Source organism: Hemitrygon akajei, chromosome 7 (genome assembly GCF_048418815.1).
Source record: "Hemitrygon akajei chromosome 7, sHemAka1.3, whole genome shotgun sequence".
NCBI lineage: Eukaryota > Metazoa > Chordata > Chondrichthyes > Myliobatiformes > Dasyatidae > Hemitrygon > Hemitrygon akajei.
Window position 1 is genome coordinate 23,284,347 of NC_133130.1, and position 19,499 is coordinate 23,303,845.

At 37.8% G+C, this 19,499-nt stretch overlaps 1 protein-coding gene across 5 annotated transcripts in view; it reads left to right on the plus strand.

Annotated features, from left to right (window-relative positions):
- The window catches only part of LOC140730291 (fasciculation and elongation protein zeta-2-like), a 123,605-nt gene that overhangs the window by 101,426 nt on the left and 2,680 nt on the right, over nucleotides 1-19,499 (plus strand). For 2 of the 5 annotated variants that reach the window (XM_073050501.1, XM_073050502.1), the window contains exons 6-8: nucleotides 1,385-1,465; nucleotides 6,364-6,439; nucleotides 12,127-12,192. In XM_073050501.1, the coding sequence (XP_072906602.1) occupies nucleotides 1,385-1,465; nucleotides 6,364-6,439; nucleotides 12,127-12,192 (223 nt within the window). Of the gene's footprint in view, nucleotides 1-1,384; nucleotides 1,466-6,363; nucleotides 6,440-12,126; nucleotides 12,193-16,042; nucleotides 16,094-19,499 lie in introns of all 5 variants that reach the window. The other 3 variants (XM_073050504.1, XM_073050503.1, XM_073050505.1) reach the window with 3 other exon arrangements.

Sequence of the window (19,499 nt, forward strand, 5' to 3'; positions counted from 1 at the left end):
GGATTTTCTTGGGATTGGAAGGCTTGAATAATGAGGAGAGACTGGATTGACAAAATTTAGAGGAAAATTGAGAAGAGACAGTGCTGGCATTTGGGACTGGCTCGGGAAGGCACCTTGGTTGGCATGGATGAGTAGGGCTGAAGTGCCTGGTTGCATGCTCTAAAACTAACCTTGCCAGTTATTTGAGACAAAGGACTGCCAGAGTTTCCTCATGGCGATAAATGCAACTTTGCTTTTATCCATCTTAAAGCATTGTCAAGCCATAATACATCCTCAAAAATGACAAATATAGTGCATCTGATGTCAGTTATTTAGAGTTAAACTCACAGACCAGCACTTTTTTATTGGATCTTTCTGACTGTGATTAGTTTTCCCAGAGCCTCGGCAAGCAATTTCAGCTGTACAAACTCACTTTGATGGCATTATATTTGAAGGGCACAATTCAACATCAAAACACTAGTGTAAGATACTGTGATGGTTTGTTATATGTTGAAACATTTCTGAAGAAATGGTAGTTAAGAGGCCAGTAAATTCCATGAAATATTCCTTGCAATGTCTGTTTGATCTTAAAATCATTAAATTATTTTCTGTGTTAACTGGAAGCAAGTTTCAGTCTATTTCATTTCTACCAGTCTTTTTTTGTCAAGCTCTTCTGCTTAATCTTTCAAATTCTTGTTTGCAGCTCTAAAATATCCAAGGTAGAATTTGGAAAAAATAATACTTAAGATAATTTGGAATTTGTTAGACATGAATTTTGATAAAATTACTGATTACTTGAATGTTTAAAATAGTTAGCCCAATACAATCAATATGTCCTGTCCATATTAGTTGTTTTATGTATTAACTTCATTTAGTTAGATGGATAATTCCAAAGTTATGAAAGAAAACAAAGATGATGGAAGTACTCATTTAAGAGAGAAACAAAGGTAATGTTTTCATTTGTTAACTTTTCATTAAAATCGAGGTGTTCAGCCGAAACAATATTTTTAGGTTCAGAGAAAAGGAGAAAAGTTGATTGAACAAAAGGGACAGTCTAGTAGGATGCAATACATGTATTAATAAGCTGTGATCCATTCATTTTTATTGTATCATCAAGTGTTATGGCACTATCTTAGATTTTATCTCTACACAATTAGAAAAGCTCCTCTGTTAAAGAACTGCAAGTGCAAATGCATGAAATTTAGTGAAACTGACACCTCGTACTAATTACTATTTTTGAAAGACTGACAGTGACATTTTAAATGTGTGTAACAGCTATGTTTTATGGTTGGACTTTGTCTAGCATTTTCTTGCTCTCATCCCCACTGTGTGCTGTCAGTTGTGAGCCTGTAATTTTCATATGCTTTTTCTCTCTCTGTCCTTTTTCTGCTTTCTCCTGCTTCAGCGTTTCAGCATGGAGGGACTCTCAAATGTCATTCAGAATGGCTTTCGCCAGACATTTGGAAGCTCAGGTGGTGAGAAACAGGTGCCTTATATTCCCTTCCAGTCACTTCTTCATGTGGTTGCAGTGCGCATCATTTGTGATCGTGTACTGGGTGGATGTGTACTTTTTAAATTAAACTAATGAAACTGTCTGATTTGCACCATAAATTTAGTAGAAAAAGAGAAAAGTTTCATTTTTTCTAAGTTAAGTGACATCAATATTGATGCAAGGCAGTCTTTTACACATGGGCATTCTCATGCTGTTTTGCTTTAGTAATTGCTGGTCCTTTCCTTTGATGAATTCAAGTTCTAGTGATAATGTTCATGTGACAAATAAAGCTAATCTTTAATAGCAACCAGCAATTTATTGGTAATGTATAAGGAACTAAGCTCAAGCATTTATATACTAAGAAGGAATTGTTTAGGATAATTAATCAGCATTTTCATGTATTGATCTTATAAATTTCTTTATGGGCATTGAAACAAATAGGCTCTATGAATTGCTTTATCAACATTGCAGGCTGGTTGTCACATTTCTATGAAATGGTGCCACCTATAGGCAAAAAATTCAACAATCCTTGGGCAGTATATTCTCTACATAATTATGAAAGAGCATTTAGGCCTAATTGTGATTCATGGCCTTCGATCTTAATCTAGAAGAGTATAATTACCAAACTGCAGAACAAATAGGACAAAAGGCCAGAGTCCTGGGCTTCAGTAATTTGCATTATTGTTCAGTAAACATTCCATTTGAATTTACCAACCCCATGAACTTCCATACACATTAGGGCAAATTCTCAAAATCATGACTTGTCGTAATAGAATGTTACTGCTGACTTTGATCAGAACCACTTCAATTCTGTATCTGCACCTGAAGCCTGATTGGCAGGATTTGAGCAAGGAGTTCCAGCTAGAATTAACTTAAATTTAGGGGGCTATGTATATCGTATTTAAGAGAGGTTGGAGATGAGCAAACAGGGTAAAGATGGCAAATTTCAAGAACAATGAAGAGTATCTGAAGACAGAACCATTATCAACAAAATTAGTACAGCTATCTCCTGCATTGCTTTCTGGCTATAAGCGTTAGCCCTTTCAGAATTCACAAATTGCTACCCAGAAATTTGAGATGAGGAATAAAATTTGTACTTGTAGAATTTGCGAATAAAGGTAAATGGATAAACCATTTTTTTAACTTGCATTTCTTTGTGCATGTACAGATGGCACAAAGAATGGCTTAGAAAATTGAAATACAGATTAAGTAAGAATGCAGCACCAAACAAACCTCTGTACCACAAGAATTACCAGTATGATATTGTGACTGTACCTTTAGCCTTATGGTATTTTTAAAGTTTAGGATCATTGGGACAGAGACATTAATTCAGTAATATGTTTAGATAAAATTGGTCAGCATACGTTCATTGAGTTATACATTGTGTCAGTGTGGGATCCATGTAGAATAACAGCATAAGCTCAGGCATGGGAAATAATGGACTCTAATCTTAATCCATCAACCACTGACTTTCTAGCGAAAATGGTTAATAGATTTAATGTCTATGTACAGGATGGGGACAGGTTTAGATATTTGAAATTGGTCTTAATGTGCTGATTTAGAATGGAACTGTTATTGCACAGAAAGCAACAAAGGAATAAACAAAATCCTTCTCAGGATGACAGGCTCTGGTATGTGGGCTGCCAGCTATCCATTATCTGTATCAACAATTCGGTGCAGGGAACATAATTTCCTCATTAACTTTCTAACTAAGATTAGCTAAGGTCGATACTAATCTGTGTCTAATTTGCCTTCCATTGCAACTTTTGCAATCTCAGCTTTTCCTACTTAGACTCTTATATGACCTGGAGAATGTCTGTTCTTAAAGGAATAGTTCTCCTGTTCAGAGGAAGAGGATTTGGACAATTTCTGTAGTTTGGCATGTTCCATAGTTCAGCACCAGTCAGGTCCTAAGGGTGCCAGAGTGGAGATTCAATCAATTATAAAGTAAATGACTTCCCCATAAAACAAGTAGTTAAAACTAGAGGACATAGGCTTAAGATAAAGGAGAACTCCAAGGTTGCTTTGGGAGGCAAGGGAAGAGATTGATGGGGACATGAGACTGCAGATGCTGGAATCTAGAGCAAAGAATAACTTCTATATTCCTCCAAAGGTTTTTTCCTCCAAGAGATTAAATGAACTCTAAAAGTTTTAATTCCTCACTAAACACAAGTGAGATAATAACAAACTGGAGACTAACAGGCACCATCCCCCTTTTTAAGAAAGGCAGTAGGGAAAAGCTTGGAGTCTGTAAACCTGTAAGTCTAACATCAAAGGTTGGAAAGATGCAGGAAAAAGTTCTGAGGGAGAGGCTTAATGATGATGTGGGTTGGCCAAGAGGAGTTTAGAAGGATGAAGTTGGGCTGGGGGGGAGGCGAGGGTAGAATCTCATTAAAATTTTACTGAATATTGTGAAAGGCCTTGTTAGAGTGGATCTGAAGAGGATGCTTCCTATCGTGGAGGAGTCTAGAATCATAGGACATTTTCTTGAAATAAAAGGACAGCTCTTTAGAACAGAGATGAAGAAGAATTTCTTATGCCAGAGTGTTGTAAACCTGTGGAATTTGTTGCCACAGATGCTGTGGGCCAACTGAGCAGGTATATTTAAAAATGAGGTTGATAGTTCCTTGATCGATAAGGGTGTCAGAAGTTGCAGGAAAAAGACAAGCAAATGAGGTTGAGTGTAAATAATAAATCAGCTATGATCGTACGGTGGAACAGACTCAATGGGTGAAATGGCATAATTCTGCTCGGTCTTATGAGTGAGAGGGACTATGAGGGTGCTTTATTCACCCAAAGAGAAGTAAGTAACTGGAATGCATTGGCTGAGAGAGTGGTTGATACTGGGTCACTGACAGAATTTAGGTAGTGTCTTGAGCTCTTGAATTACTTGGGTACAGAGGGTTCTGGACCAAGTATAGGACAATGGGGTTAAAGTGGAATACTAGTACTCGGCATGGATAAGTTGAGCCAAATGATCTGTTTTCATGATGTATGATTCTATTGTAGTTGCGAAAGGCATTCAGATGAGAGTTAAGTGTAACTGGAAGGAATATTATTTCTTGGTTTTAGTGAAAAAGATTAGTCTAAATAAATTAGCATGGACCTAATTGGGCACATGGTTGACTCCTGTATACCATAAGGATTCTAGTATTCTGGTTTTGCATTCCATTTTTGATGTGGACTTTGGTAAATCTATAAGGGAAAAGGTAAAATATAAGTTTACAAAATTACTGAATTTGCATTTGAGAAGGTAATTTCTTCAAATTGAGAAAATAAAAGCCTTTAATCATTTTGAAAAGAACACCTATAAAACCTCTATAGTCAAAGGAGTATAAGCCTAGCTATCAGATAACCTTGTAATGTGACCTTTTTAGATCGGTCATTATTTGTACTACTCAATAAGGATGAGGTGGTTTGCTGTTTGAAAGAACATGACAATGGACCTATGAAAGAAGTAATTCCTATCTACACATGTTTTGTTGCAAGATTCATGAGGAATTCTTGATCTTCTTTAAGAGACATTTAGATCCCCTGCAGTGAATCATTTGTTCTTGATTAGAAATGAAATCATCTTTATGATGCTGTAGTTAATGAGGTCCTTTCTTCAGTTTTCCATGTATAGGTAAAGTACAATTGCGTCAGAGTCTAACTATTCTATTTTCCTAAATGTTAGTAGCAGGATGATAGAACCCATATGGGTGGTTATATAGAACATAGAATAGTACAGCACATTACAGGCTCTTCAGCCCACAATGTTGTGCCAACCCTCAAACCCTGCCTCCCATATAACCCTCCACCTTAAATTCCTCCATATACCTGTCTAGTAGTCTCTTAAACTTCACTAGTGTATCTGCCTCCACCACTGACTCAGGCAGTGCATTCCACGCACCAACCACTTTGAGTGAAAAACTTTCCTCTAATATCCCCCTTGAACTTCCCTCCCCTTACCTTAAAGCCATGTCCTCTTGTACTGAGCAGTGGTGCCCTGGGGAAGAGGCGCTGGCTGTCCACTCTGTCTATTCCTCTTAATATCTTGTACACCTCTATCATGTCTCTTCTTATCCTCCTTCTCTCCAAAAAGTAAAGCCCTAGCTCCCTTAATCTCTGATCATAATCCATACTCTCTAAACCAGGCAGCATCCTGGTAAATCTCCTCTGTACCCTTTCCAATGCTTCCACATCCTTCCTATACTGAGGCGTACTCCAAATGTGGCCTAACTAGAGTTTACAGGAATGCAGACTATGGATTTACATTATACATCAAGATAGTGTATTCCTATCCTAGATATAAGACAGAAGTGACAACTGATAGTCATATATGAACTGACTTTAGTTTGTTTCCTGCCTCCCCTCCCCCCCTCCCCCCCCCCCCCCCATATTACACAGAACTAAATCACTGACTGCAACTCAGTTCTGATTGGCATATCAATATAGAAGGTCGCTTGATGACTCAATTTTCAACATTTAGGAACTTGAAGCATAGTTTCATATATTCCTCTGAAGTACTATAAATTTCACAAAACTTTCTCAACCATCTCATTCTTTATTTTCTGTGTTCCATTTAAATCTCTCCCATATTTTCTATGATGTGCAATGTATAGGAATACATCTTCTAAGAATATTGTCTGTCTTTTGCTTTGCTTTCAGCTTGAGTGGTAATTATGATATATATTAGTTATTTGTGTGGCTTATTGATGGACATTGACTGTTTTTAGCATGTAAATAAAAAAGCATGTAATGGTGCAAAAAATTGGACTTGACCCCATCCTCCATTCTTTCCTTCCATTGGTTTTAGCCTGCAGCCAGTGGAGATGTACAGATAGCTGGTGTAAATCTGTCACTTGCATTAACAAATTAACAGATCATTATTTTTTTCTCTTTTGTAACAGTATTTGACCACAGTCATTCCTTATGAGAAGAAGGCTGGACCCCCATCTGTAGAAGATCTTCAAATTTTAACAAAAAGTGAGTAAAGATCATTTTTAAAAATGGAGTTCATCCTAAGGCTAGATTTAACTTTTAAAGCATTGAGGAAGATTTCTTCAGTCATTTCTAGTGAATAACACTACAACCTCAATATAACAAACTTGTTACATTGCAGTTTCAATACACTGGAAGAGATATAATATTGCATTCTTCTGGATATGTTTTATTTCATTGCGAAGTAGAGGACAAAGTCTAGTCTGCTAATCATTATCGCATTAGGTTTTCTAGCTTTATTAGAATGCATTAGATTTACAAAGAGGAATAATGGAATAAACTAAGCAAAATCATGGCAAATGGATTGTTTAATGTTGGCCGGTGTAGAATCATGAGAATTCATACAGTAATTTACAAGAGTTAGCCACATATATATAGCTGGGTGCCTCAGAGTTTTTCACAGTACTGTATATTATGTCTTTCCAGTTACCAAATAACACTTAATACGACGGAGCTACTATAAAGCTAAGCACACTTATTTCTGTTTCTCAACCACCACCTTATTTTAACCAATATACAGTATTTAGGCAATCTAACTATATATACAGTGCCTATAAAAAGTATTCAACACCCCCCCCCCCCCCCCGGGAAGTTTTCATGTCTTATTGTTTTACAACTCTGAATCACAGTGGATTTAATTTGGCTGTTTTTGACACTGATCAACAGAAAAAGACTCTTTCATGTCAAAGTGAAAACAGATCTTTATAAGGTGATCTAAATTAATTACAAATATAAGCACAAAATAATTGATTGCATAAGATTTCACCCCCTTTAATATGACACACCAAATCATTACAGGGGCAGTCGATTGATTTTAGAAGTCACATAATTCATAATTAAATGGAGATCACCAGGTACAGTTAAGGTGTTTCAATTGATTGTAGTAAAAATACACCTGTATCTGAAAGGTCCAACTACTGGTGAATCAGTTTCCTAGCAAAAACTACACCATGAAGACAAAGAACACTCCAAGCAACCTCACGTAAAGGTTATTGAAAACCACGTCAGGAGATGGGTACAAGAAAATGTCCAAGTAACTGAATATCCCTTGCAGTACAGTTAAGTCGATCATCAAGGAATGGAAAGAATGTGGCACAGCTGTAAATCTGTCTAGAGCAGGCCGTCCTCAAAAACTGCGTGACGGTGCAAGAAGGGGACTAGCGAGGGAGGCCACCAAGAGACCTATATCAACTCTGGAGGACCTACAAGTTTCGGTGACTGAGATGGGAGAGACTGCGCATACAAAATTTGTTCCCTGGGTGCTTCACCAGTTGTAGCTTTTGTACAGTACTGTACCCAAATGCCTAAGAAATTCACATAGAACTGTATCTGGGGACCCATACTACTTCACGTCAATGTCTGTAGATGACATCTGGTGAAAGTTGGTGTGCACCTTTCTATAATTATGTTGGATTTTATTACTACAGTGTTTTCTGCATATTCCCAGAAGAATGTGACAGGCCTTTGTTAATACAAAGGAAGAGACAATAGATTCTGGGAAAGGATTGAGTGGAGAAAAGGGGGGTTGAAGTCATGGAAATCTGTTGAAACAGTGAATGCACTTGGTTTTTAAGCACTTTAACATTGATAAGGGCACTGAGCTATCTGTATAGAGCCACGTTATGGAAATAGCGCTGACATACAGGAGAAAGAAGGGTTCCAAAATTAGGTAAATGTTAGTACAACTTATATTGTGGGTGTTGAATTTGTCCTCTGACATCTGTGTTATTTTGAGGTTACCCTGAATAACCAGAATATTTTATACTCATTATAGTGGTCTATTGTATATTTATTGCTTAGTTACTGCATTGTGTTAAAATGCATTTAGTTAAATCAGTAATAACTCTTAAAATAACAGATAATCTCCTCAGTTCAGTAGCACTTACATCCTCTGTGATGAAGAACTTTGAGAGGTTGGTGATGAAACATATTAGCTCCTGCCTGAGAAGCAACCTGGATCGATTCCAATTTGCCTACCTTCACAACAGGCCCACAGCAGGTGCTATTTTATTGGCTCTTCACTCAACACTGGAACATCTGAACAGCGAAGATGCATACATTAGAATGCTCTTCATCGACTATTGCTCGGCACTCAATAACCTCAAACTGATCAATAAGCTTCAAGATCTTGGCCTCAATACCTCCTTGTGCAACTGGATCCTCAATTTCCTCACATGCAGACACCAGTCAGTTCAGATTGGTAACATCTCCACAATCTCCATCAGCACAGGTGCACAGCTTCAACGTCATATTTGGCCAAATATTGAATCATGTTATAACACCAAAAACTTTGAAAAACTTCTATAGAAGTGAGGTGGAAAGTATACTGGTATATTGATTAATCCCTCAATGACCAGTCCTCATCGAGTTATTGTAAGTGGAAAGGGTGAGCAGTTTCAAGTTTCTGGGTGTCAACATCTCTGAGGATCTATCCTGGGCCCAACATATCAATACAGTTAGAAAGAAGGCACCACAGCAGCTATATTTCATTAAGAGTTTGAGGAGATTTGGTATGTCACCAAAGGCACTTGCAAATTTCTACAGATGTACCAAGGAGAGCATTGCTATCATGTCTGGTGGGAGGTGGGCTAATGCAGAGGATTGAAATAAGCTGTAGAAAGTTGTGAACTTGGTCAGCTCCATCATGGGCTCTAGCCTCTACAGCATCCAAGACATCTTCAAGGGGCGATGCCTCAAAAGTAAGGCAACCATCATTAAGGACACCCATCACCAAAGACATGCCCTGTTCTCATTGCTACCATCAAGGAGGAGTTTCAGGAGCCTGAAGGCCCAGACTCAGTGATTCTGGGGTAGTTTCTTTCCCTCTGTCATCAGATTTCTGATTCAACATTGAACCCATGAACACTACCTCACTAATTAATTTTTCTCTTTTTGCACTACTTAATTTAACTTTTAGTATTTACTGTAATTTACAGTTTTTTAATTATGTATTGCCATGTACTGCTGCTGCATAACAATAAACTTCATGACATATGCCGGTGATGTTAAACCTGATTCTTATTTGTGGTTACGTCGTGACCTAGTATAGAAACAGAAATGCCCTTAAATGGAAAATTGTAGAGGTAGTGGATTCAGCTCAGCCCATCACAGGTGAAGCCCTTCCTACACTGAGCATACCTACAAGGAGTGCTGTCACAGGAAAGCAGCATCTATCATCAAGGAGCCCACAATCCAAACCATGCTCTCTTCTTGCTGCTGCCATCAGGAAGAAGGTACAGAAGCCTCAGGATTCTCGCCATCAGGTTGAGGAACAGTTTGCCCCTCAACCATCAGGCTCTTGAACCAGATGGGATAACTTCATTCATCTTCACTTGCCACATCCCTGAACTGTTCCCACAATTTATGGACTCACTTTCAAGGACTCTTCATCTCATGTTCTCGATTTATTGCTTATTTGTTATTATTTCTTTTGTTTCTTAAATTTACTGTGTATGCCCTGAAGAAAATGAATTTCAGGGTTGTATATGGTGATATATATGTACTTTGATAAATTTACTTTGTACTTGTGCTTTGAGTATTACATAACCTATGACATTACACATACATCTGGCAGCATTATGGCATGGGATAAAGCCTTGTGAAATTGGCAAACAGAAATGCACAGCAGGTAAGTCAGCATCTGTGGGGAGAGAAAGAAAGTTAAAATATTTTACCTCGATCTCAGAAGAGAATTCATGGACCTGAAAGTTAATTTCATTTCTGTCTCCACAGATGTTGCCTGGTGTGCTGTTTCCAGATATTTTGGTTTTTAATTCTAGTTGCAGGAGTTTTCAACATATTTTTATGTAATATTTCAAAGAGTCATAAGGTCAGTTGGATTTGGAAACGCTTTGTAAAATGACACCTCATCTGTGACCAAGAAAAGATTTAAACATTTCTGTCGGTGCTCCAGCAATCTCCTCCCTTATCTCACATAGCCACCTGAGATATAACCAAGTCCCTGTAACTGTGTTACTATTACAGTTTTCTACCTTTTATGTAAGTATGGAAGTCTAATGACTCCTTTCTATGTTCTAGATTCTCACTATCACCCTTGAAGAATACCCCCAATTACAATGTCCTCCTTCTCCTTTGTTAATATAGATGAGAAGTACACTTCTCAGACTTCACCTCCATCCGCTGGATCCGTGCACAGATTGCCACTTCGATCCATGTGCCCCTTACTCTTTCCCTGGTTACTGACTCTCTTGCCTTAATGTACTTATAAAATGTGTTGAGATTTTCTTTAATCATGTATGCTGGTGATATTTTATGCCCTCTCTTTGCCCTTCTAATTCTTTTAGGTGGTACTCAACATTTTTTGTTCTCCTACTCTGTTCTCTATTTTTGCCATTTTTTTTTTGTTTTTCTCTTTATCCAGTCCCCTTTATCTTAACATCTGAGTTCTCTGGACTTTGTCTTTGCCTTTCACTCTTATGGGAACGCTTTGGCCCTGAACCCTCATTATTTCACTTTTGAATGATTCCTCTGTCAGATCTAGACCTTCCCACAAGAACTATTCCAAATGGTCCCTCACTGACACTTCAACCACTTGCAGAGCTGAATTCCCTAGTACTTTTCCATTTTTAGTCAGGTTTTCTACAGACTGGCTCAAAATTCTCTTGTTGATGCACTTGAAAAATTCCATCCCTTTCTGTACCTTTCACACTAAAGTAAATCCAGTATATGTTGGGAAGCTGAAATCTCCAACTACTATAACTATTGCTCTTTCATATGTCAATAATTTGTCCTCGTATCTGATTCTCTGCTTCTTGCTGAACACCCCTTTTTTGTTCTCTACCCTTAAAGGTTTATTTAAAGAGGGTTCTTGGATAAATTGTTACTACACTAACATCCTCTTTAATGAGTATTGCAATGCAACCTCCTTTTCTTTACCCAACTTCCTCTGCACACTTGAGAATTCCATGCCACAAAATATTGAGTTCTACTTTTGTCTATATCCCTGTTATAGCAACAAGATCATATTCTCAGGTGCTGATCAACACTCTTCATCTGCTTTGCTTGTCAGCCTCCTTGCATTAAGATAGATGCAATTTAGCCTTACATTACAATCCTCCCCAAGAGCACTTGTAAAGCTGTCTGCAATAATGTAGATCCAGTGATATGGAAATTCAAAGCCCTTCTTCCAGCATTATCCCTTTAGCCACACCCTTAACTAACCTATTTGCTTGTCCTATACTCAGTAGCACAGTTTTGTAATTTCCTCCATCATCTTAGGCGTTATTATTATTGAAATCTGTAAGTAGAAACCAATGACTTTTCCATTAGATTTAAACACAGGAGACTCCAGTGGAAAGTCATGGTACTTTTCACCCTGTCTGATTTTGTTTTCCCTTTGGAATGCAAAAAAAAACTGGAATGGAATGAAGTGTAAAATGATTATCAAGTTATTACCTTAAGGTTTGCAAAACCACCCACAATGAATTTAGAATCCATCTTTACAACCTTCAGTCTTAAAAAAAAATATACAAATGCTAAATATGAATCTACTGACAGCTTGGTAGATTACGAATAGTTTTCCCAAGTTCAAAACTAATTTCTATAGGTACTTGTGCTTCATAGTCCTCTTTTTTTTAAAGACTGCAGATAATTTCAGTTTTATGCTTCAGTATTAAATGAATTTTGAAAATCTAATTGGCATTCACTTTTAGTTCTCCAGGCAATGAAGGAAGATAGTGAAAGAGTGCCAACCTTGTTAACAGATTACATTCTTAAAGGTAAGTGCAAATTTCCTTCTGCATCTTTCGCTGATGGGTTTGACTGACAGCTGCTGACCTGTGCTGATCCATACTTTCATATTGGCTTCAGTATGAAATATTATTTCAGTGTCTTCTAATTTACTTCAACTGAACTTATGTTTGAAGTGTAGTTGTTGCAAACTAGTTTTATTCAGTGCTTGCCCATATTGATATCCCTGCGTATTAATAAGATTTCAGCACTATAAATTCTATTATCATCACAGACTATTGCATTAATTTCTAATTGCAGGTAGAAGTTATATAGATTTTTCTGAATTTCTTGGGCAGCATAGAGTAGATTCTATTTCCAGTGTGAGAAGTAGTTGATTCTTTGTAGAAGCAACATTGACAAAACCAGCAATGAACATGTTGTAGGATCCTGCATGTCACACGTAGAACTGGATTTCAGTTCACTCAGCCTTTGTGATAAATGTCTCCTCAGTCCCTGCCAGTTTCAGATATCTGTAGCTAAGGTTATTACACAAAATTAAACTGGTCATAATTTTCTTCTAGAATAGTTATGTAGCTTAGCAGCTTAAATGGCTTCAATAAAGAAGGTTTTTCTTTTCCTAACAGAACTGATCAATATAGTGAACGAATTTTACTCTGAATATCAGTGTTCAAAAATCTATATGTAATGAGGCAAAACAAAGATTTTTTTCCTCTTTTGCAGAAACTGTGTGCATCCTGAGCGCATGAGATATAGTAAATATTACAGGTTCTTTGTCTCACTTCTCCTGGCAGCTATTCCCAAAAGCAAGCAAGTTGCCAGAGTTCTGTGTTACCATAGAAGTACATATCAAAATTAAACCCCCTAGACTACATCGTTCAAACTATGAACCCCTAATGTTAATGGCTCCACTCCAATGCAAGACATTTTAAGTCTTACGGTAGATAACTGCAGAATATCCATGTTGATGACAGTGCTTCAAACACAAATCCTATCCTTGCATTCCACATGCCTTGTGGAAGCAATGTAGCATGTTACTAGTCATAGAAACATAGAAAATTTACAGCACAATGCAGGCCCTTCGGCCTACAAAGCTGTGCCAAGCATGTACTTACTTTAGAAATTACCGAAGGTTACCCATAGCCCTCTATTTTTCTGAGCTCCACATACCTATGCAAGAGTCTCTTAAAAGACCCTGTGGTATCCGCCTCCACAACCGAGGTCGTCAGCCCATTCCACACACTCACCATTCTCTGTGTAACAAAAACTTACCCCTGACATTTCCTCTCTACCTACTTCCAAGCACCTTAAAATTGTGCCCTCTCGTGTTAGCCATTTCAGCCTTGGGAAAAAGCCTTTGACTATCCACACGATCAATGCCTCTTATCATCTTATACACCGTTATCAGGTCACCCCTCATCCTTCATTGCTCCAAGGAGAAAAGGCCGAGTTCACTCAGCCTATTCTCATAAGGCAAGCTCCCCAATCCAGGCAACATCCTTGTAAATCTCCTCTATAGTTTCCACATCCTTCCTGTAGTGAGGTGACCAGAACTGAGCAGAGTACTCCAAGTGGGGTCTGACCAGGGTCCTATATAGCTGTAACATTACCTCTTGGCTCTTGAACTCAATCCCACAGTTGATGAAGGCCAATACACTGCATGCCTTCTTAACCACACAGTCAACCTGCGTAGCAGCTTTGAGTGTCCTGTGGACTCGGACCCCAAGATCCCTGTAATCTTCCACACTGCCAAGAGTCTTACCATTAATACTGTATTCTGCCATCATATTTCACTTATCAAAATGAACCACCTCATGCTTACCTGGGTTGAACTCCGTCTGCCACTTCTCAGCCCTGTTTTACATCCTATCGATGTCCCACTGTAACCTCTGACACCCCACCACACTATCCACAACACCCCCAACCTTTGTGTCATCAGCAAATTTACTAACCCATCCCTCCACTTCCTCATCCAGGTCATTTATAAACATCACAAAGAGAAGGGGTCCCAGAACAGATCTACGAGGCACACCACTGGTCACCAACCTCCATGCAGAATATGACCAATCTACAACCACTCTTTTCCTTCTCTGGCCAAGCTAATTCTGGATCCACAAAGCAAGGTCCTCTTGGATCCCATGCCTCCTTACTTGGATCCCATGCCTTGCATGGGGTATCTTATCAAATGCCTTGCTAAAATCTATATACAGTACATCCACTGCTCTAACTTCATCAATGTTTTTAGTCACATCTTCAAAAAATTCAATCAGGTTCATAAGGCATAACTTGCATTTGACAAAGCCATGCTAACTATTCCTAATCATATAATGCCTATCCAAATGTTCATAAATCCTCCAACAAAAAAAATGAGTCTAGTGCTGATTTGCCTACCAGCAAATCTATTATTGTAAGTTTTTATTGCAGCTTTTTTATTGCAGACTGATTCTAAACATGAGATATTTGTCAGTGAAGATGACAAAGGAAAAATAACCATAAGAAGAGCAGAGCAGGAAGATAAATACATCTTATTATTAACTGTGCCCTGTAGACAAAGAGTTTATTCCACCTTCATTGCAGTGAATATTTAGGAATGTGAAATTTAGTACTGAATGAGTGACATATTACTGGTTAAATATCTGGACATTTGTACCCCACGTTTGGGTGGATAGGGTGATGATTGTTTGGGATATTATTATTTGTAATAGAGAATTCCTTATCAAATAAGATGAGGAACTACAAAAAGGATTAGTAATTTTCATGAAAATTTTAGAAGTTTTTGAAATGTTAGGGCCATGTTATTCTTGTATTTCCACTTGCATTCTACATAGTCACACGTCAAGCAAACTGCACCCAAACTGTATTCTCTCTGAGTTTCTGGAGGTTCAAGCTCTTTGTGTAAGCCTGGTCTTTCCTCCACAGCAGCCTGCATCCAAAAGTGAAGGCAGAGCATGGGTTATGGTGACAGACTGCAAGGACTCTAACCAGTGTTCACAATATCAGATAGAAGCCTTTGTCTAAGTAGGGACATCTTCTCACTGTGTCCAGCAATTAGGTCCTAGCCTCCTCTTCACCCAGGAACAGATTGCATTGAATTATTTGAAGCCCATAAGTTGCAAAAGTGAAATCATATGTTACATGTTGTATGACCTAATTAAATATTAAATCTTTGTCATAAGCCTTAAAGCTGCACAGCATTGAAACAGGCTCTTTGGCCCAACTGGTCTATGCTAACGAGGTTCTCATCTAAGCTAGTCCCATTTGCTCATATTGCTTTAAACCTTCCCAATTAATGCATCTGTCCAACTTCCCTTTAAATGTTGTTATGTGCCTCAACTATTTGGTACGGAGGATTGCAATGGCTTTTAGTGGGTGAACCAATTGCACTATTAAAGTAAAAATAGAGTTAATCCAATGTGGTGACAATTTGGATATTAGTGTTCTCAGCACGTTGGACTCTCCAGCTGCCCAGGTCAATTTAACAATTAGATGGTATACCGGCAGAGAGATGAGAGATTCATTATGGCTTTATTCCACTCTATGCACATAGGCTTCCTGTTACATTGCAGTAGTTTCGTGCCATCGTGGAATATAGAGGGCCAAGTTTTGCCTTTTGTTTCTGATTTAGAATTAAGACCCTTGATCTTAATAGTGTACCATTTGTAAATGGAAAGATGCTATATGATACTAATAAAACTTGTCTTAGTTCACCCAAACCAGTTTAATAACAGTGGATTGCAATTTTTTTCCACTGAATTTGCCTCAGGATTTCTCTTTATGTTGTTTTTTGATTTTTGTTCCTATTAAATTTAAATCTAAATTTTCTTTCCTTTCCTCTCTGACTTTGTTTTGCTTTTTTGTTGTGCTACCATTCGTATAAAGGCTGGATTGACTGAGGTTTGTGCATACTATCTGCACCCCAGATGGAAATGGGTATTTGTTGTAATCAGTACTTGTATATTTGTGCAGTTCCTAGCATTTAGTATTTTCACTCCTTAAAGGTTCACTGGTTTCTGAAATCATGGTTGATTACGTGGTGGTTTGTTTAATAAAGGGGTTCATGCATGTCTGTCTCGTCACCAAAACCCTAAAAACTAATTAACTGCCTTTTAACCAGTCCATTTGTTTCATATAATGTATATTATTTTAAAAAATTTGGTTTGTTAATAGATTAATTTAATTGAAATACTGCTGGTGGAGTGATGTTCATTACAATCTGAAATCACGTGCATGTTAATGATCATCTGATTTTCTTTTCTTCACATGAAATGTATCTCCCTATTTCTCCTGCATGCATGGATGGGACATAGATCTTTATTGATGTTTGACTGGTATGAAATGAGAACTGGGAATGCAATCAATTAGAGCTGTGATAATCCCCCTAATCTTTGTGAAAAGTGTTTCCTCATTTTCATGTAAACATACCCGCTAATTTGAAAAAAAATGCAGTGATAATTGGAAATTCCTAATGATGTTTAAGACTAGTTAATTAAAGAAATTACAGCCAAATGTAAATCACAAAGGCTGGAATCTAAAATAGTTTTCTAATTCTGTTTCAGGTATTAGCACAAATATGGCATTTTAAGGATCTGTGCTTTTTAAAATAAATTTTAAGATCTCAAATATATTTGTACATTTAAGGAAATCAAAGGACATTTGTTGAACGATCTGCTTCCTGTTTGAGGCTTTCCAGCATTAAATCTTCATTGGACAGTTGGGAGGGTGATGGAGATTAGTAATTCAAGGGGTAATTCCTTTATAGGTGTATAATTACAGATGTTTAAAGACAAGCATCACAACCTATACCTTGTATCTGTTCCTTTACAGAACTTTTCAGGGATGGGATTCTTTCCTGGTGAAGATAGAAATAGCTGTTGTGAAAAACAGAAGTAGATATTTAAAACCTACTCTTTCACCAGTGAATAAATAATAGACATGTTTCTTTAGGTGTTGTTCTCCAATATCTGGGCCACATTCTTTCTACAAGAAAATATAATTGTGTAAACCACTTGGCCCCTACAAGCCTTCCACGTTCAATATGAAAAATGGCTGATTGCTGAGTCCTTAACTCCTCTCCTTATAGCCATCAATTCCTTGATCTTTCAAAAATACATCAATCTCCTCTTTAAATATTCCAAATAATCCAGCCAAAACAACTCCCTGGAGTAGAGAAGTACAAAGATCCACCACCCTCTACAAGGAGAAATTCAGTTTTCAGTGACCATCCCTTTGTAATTACATATGTCCCATTGTTCAAAACTTACCACTAGTTGAAGTATTTCAACATTTATCCTGTCAAGCAACCTCCCCCGCATTCTTCTGAACTCCAAAGAATAAAAATTAGATGTTTGTGATAGGACAGTGATCCTGTCCTACAAATTAGCCTACTGAATTTGTTTTAGGTTACCTCCAATACTAAATGCTCCCTTAAAAAAGGGGACCAAATCTGCAGCAGTATTAAGTGTGGCCTCACCAACACTACTCTGTACAATTGTAAAAATCAAAATCAACAGCTGCAGGTGACAGACACTTGAAATAAAAAAAAATGCTGGGAACACTCAGCAAGACGGGTGATGTCACTGGAAAAGGAAGCAGTTAACATTTCAGATTCTGGACTTTTCTCATAATGATACTTCACTATTTGTAAACTCCTAACTCCTTCAATACAGGCCAATATGCTATTTGTCATCTTAAGTCCTTGCTAACTTTTCATGATTCATGTACATGAACAGCTATATCCCTCAGTACTCCAAATATATGTAATTTTTCTCCATTTAGGCAATAATCTACCTTTAGATTTCTCTGAGTGAAGTGCATGGTCTCATGTTCCCACATTAAACTTCATTTGCCAAGCTATTGCCCACTTACTGTATATTCTGTTGCTGAGACCAACTTTAGTGTCATTGGGAAATTTGGGTTATCTTATATTTAAATAGTAAAAATCTGAGGGTTAAGAACTGATCCTTGGGGCATCCTTCCTGCCTTAAAAGGAGATATCCATTCCAACTCTGTCTTCTGTGTGATTAAAAATTAGCTTCATTGTCATATGTACTATGTTGAAATATCGCAACAGAGATTTTACTTGATTTTATTGCTTCAAATCAGTTCAGCGAGGATTGTGCTGGGCAGCCCGCTTGTGTCACTACACTTAGAGTGTACACTTAGAGAGCCAACATAGCATGTCCACAACTCCACATCTTTGGAATGTGGGAGGAAGCTGGATCGCCCAGAGGAAACTCACGCAGTCATAGGAAGAACATATAAACTCCTTACAGACAGTGCCAGGAATTGAACCCCAATCGCTGATCACTGGTACTGTATAACTGCTACATAACCATGACACCCTGTTTTCAGTCCATGTTCATGCACTTATGAGATCCCAAGTGTTCAAGAAACAAAGTATCTAAGATGAATTTCATGATTAAAAGACTAGTAAGCTGTGTCAATAGAAGCAGAAAGTTCCAATGTAAATCAGTAAAAAACTGAGATCTCTATAGGGAAATGTAAGATCATCTTTGGATCCAAAACAAAATTGTGTCCAGTTTTGGTCACTTACCTATAGGAAAGATATAAATAAGATTGAAAGAGCGCAGAGAAAATGTTGCCAGGACTTGAGGACCTGAGTTATAGGGAAAGTTTGAAGAGGACTTTATTCCCTAGACTGTAGAAGATTAAGAGAGATTTGACAGAGGTACATAAAATAATGAGGGGTATAGATAGGGTAAATGCAAGCAGGCTTTTTTCACTGAGGTTGGGAGGGACTAGAACTAGATCATGGGTGGAGGGTAAAAGGTGAAATGTTTAAGGGGAACATGAGAGAGAATTTCCCCCCTCATTGGGTGGTGAGAGTGAATAACGAGCTGCCAGCTCAAGTGGTAGATATGGGGGTAATTTCAACATTTAAGAGATATTTGGATAGGTACGAGGACGGGAGACGTATGGAGGGCAATAGTCCAGGTGCGGGCTGATAGGACTAGGCAGGTTAATGGTTCAGCATGGACTAGGTGAGCCAAAGAACCTGTTTCTGTGCTGTAGGGTTCTATGACTATAAACACTAAATGGTTTTTCTGTATATTTATAAATAGTGTATAATTTTCATAATTTCTCAAAAATGTGCTCGCTCCAGTCGAGGCAGAACCAAAACATTCACTTTATGTAAGGAGGATGTGTGAGGATGACGGCTGTTCCTCAAAGAACAACTGTCATTTTCACAGACCGTACACCATCTGGAAGTCAAAATCTTTATGGCATAAAGAAAAGGACAAATACTTGGGGTTCCAGGTATCTGAAGCTCTTTTATGTATCATCAAACCCATCTACTTCGCCAGCAACATAATGA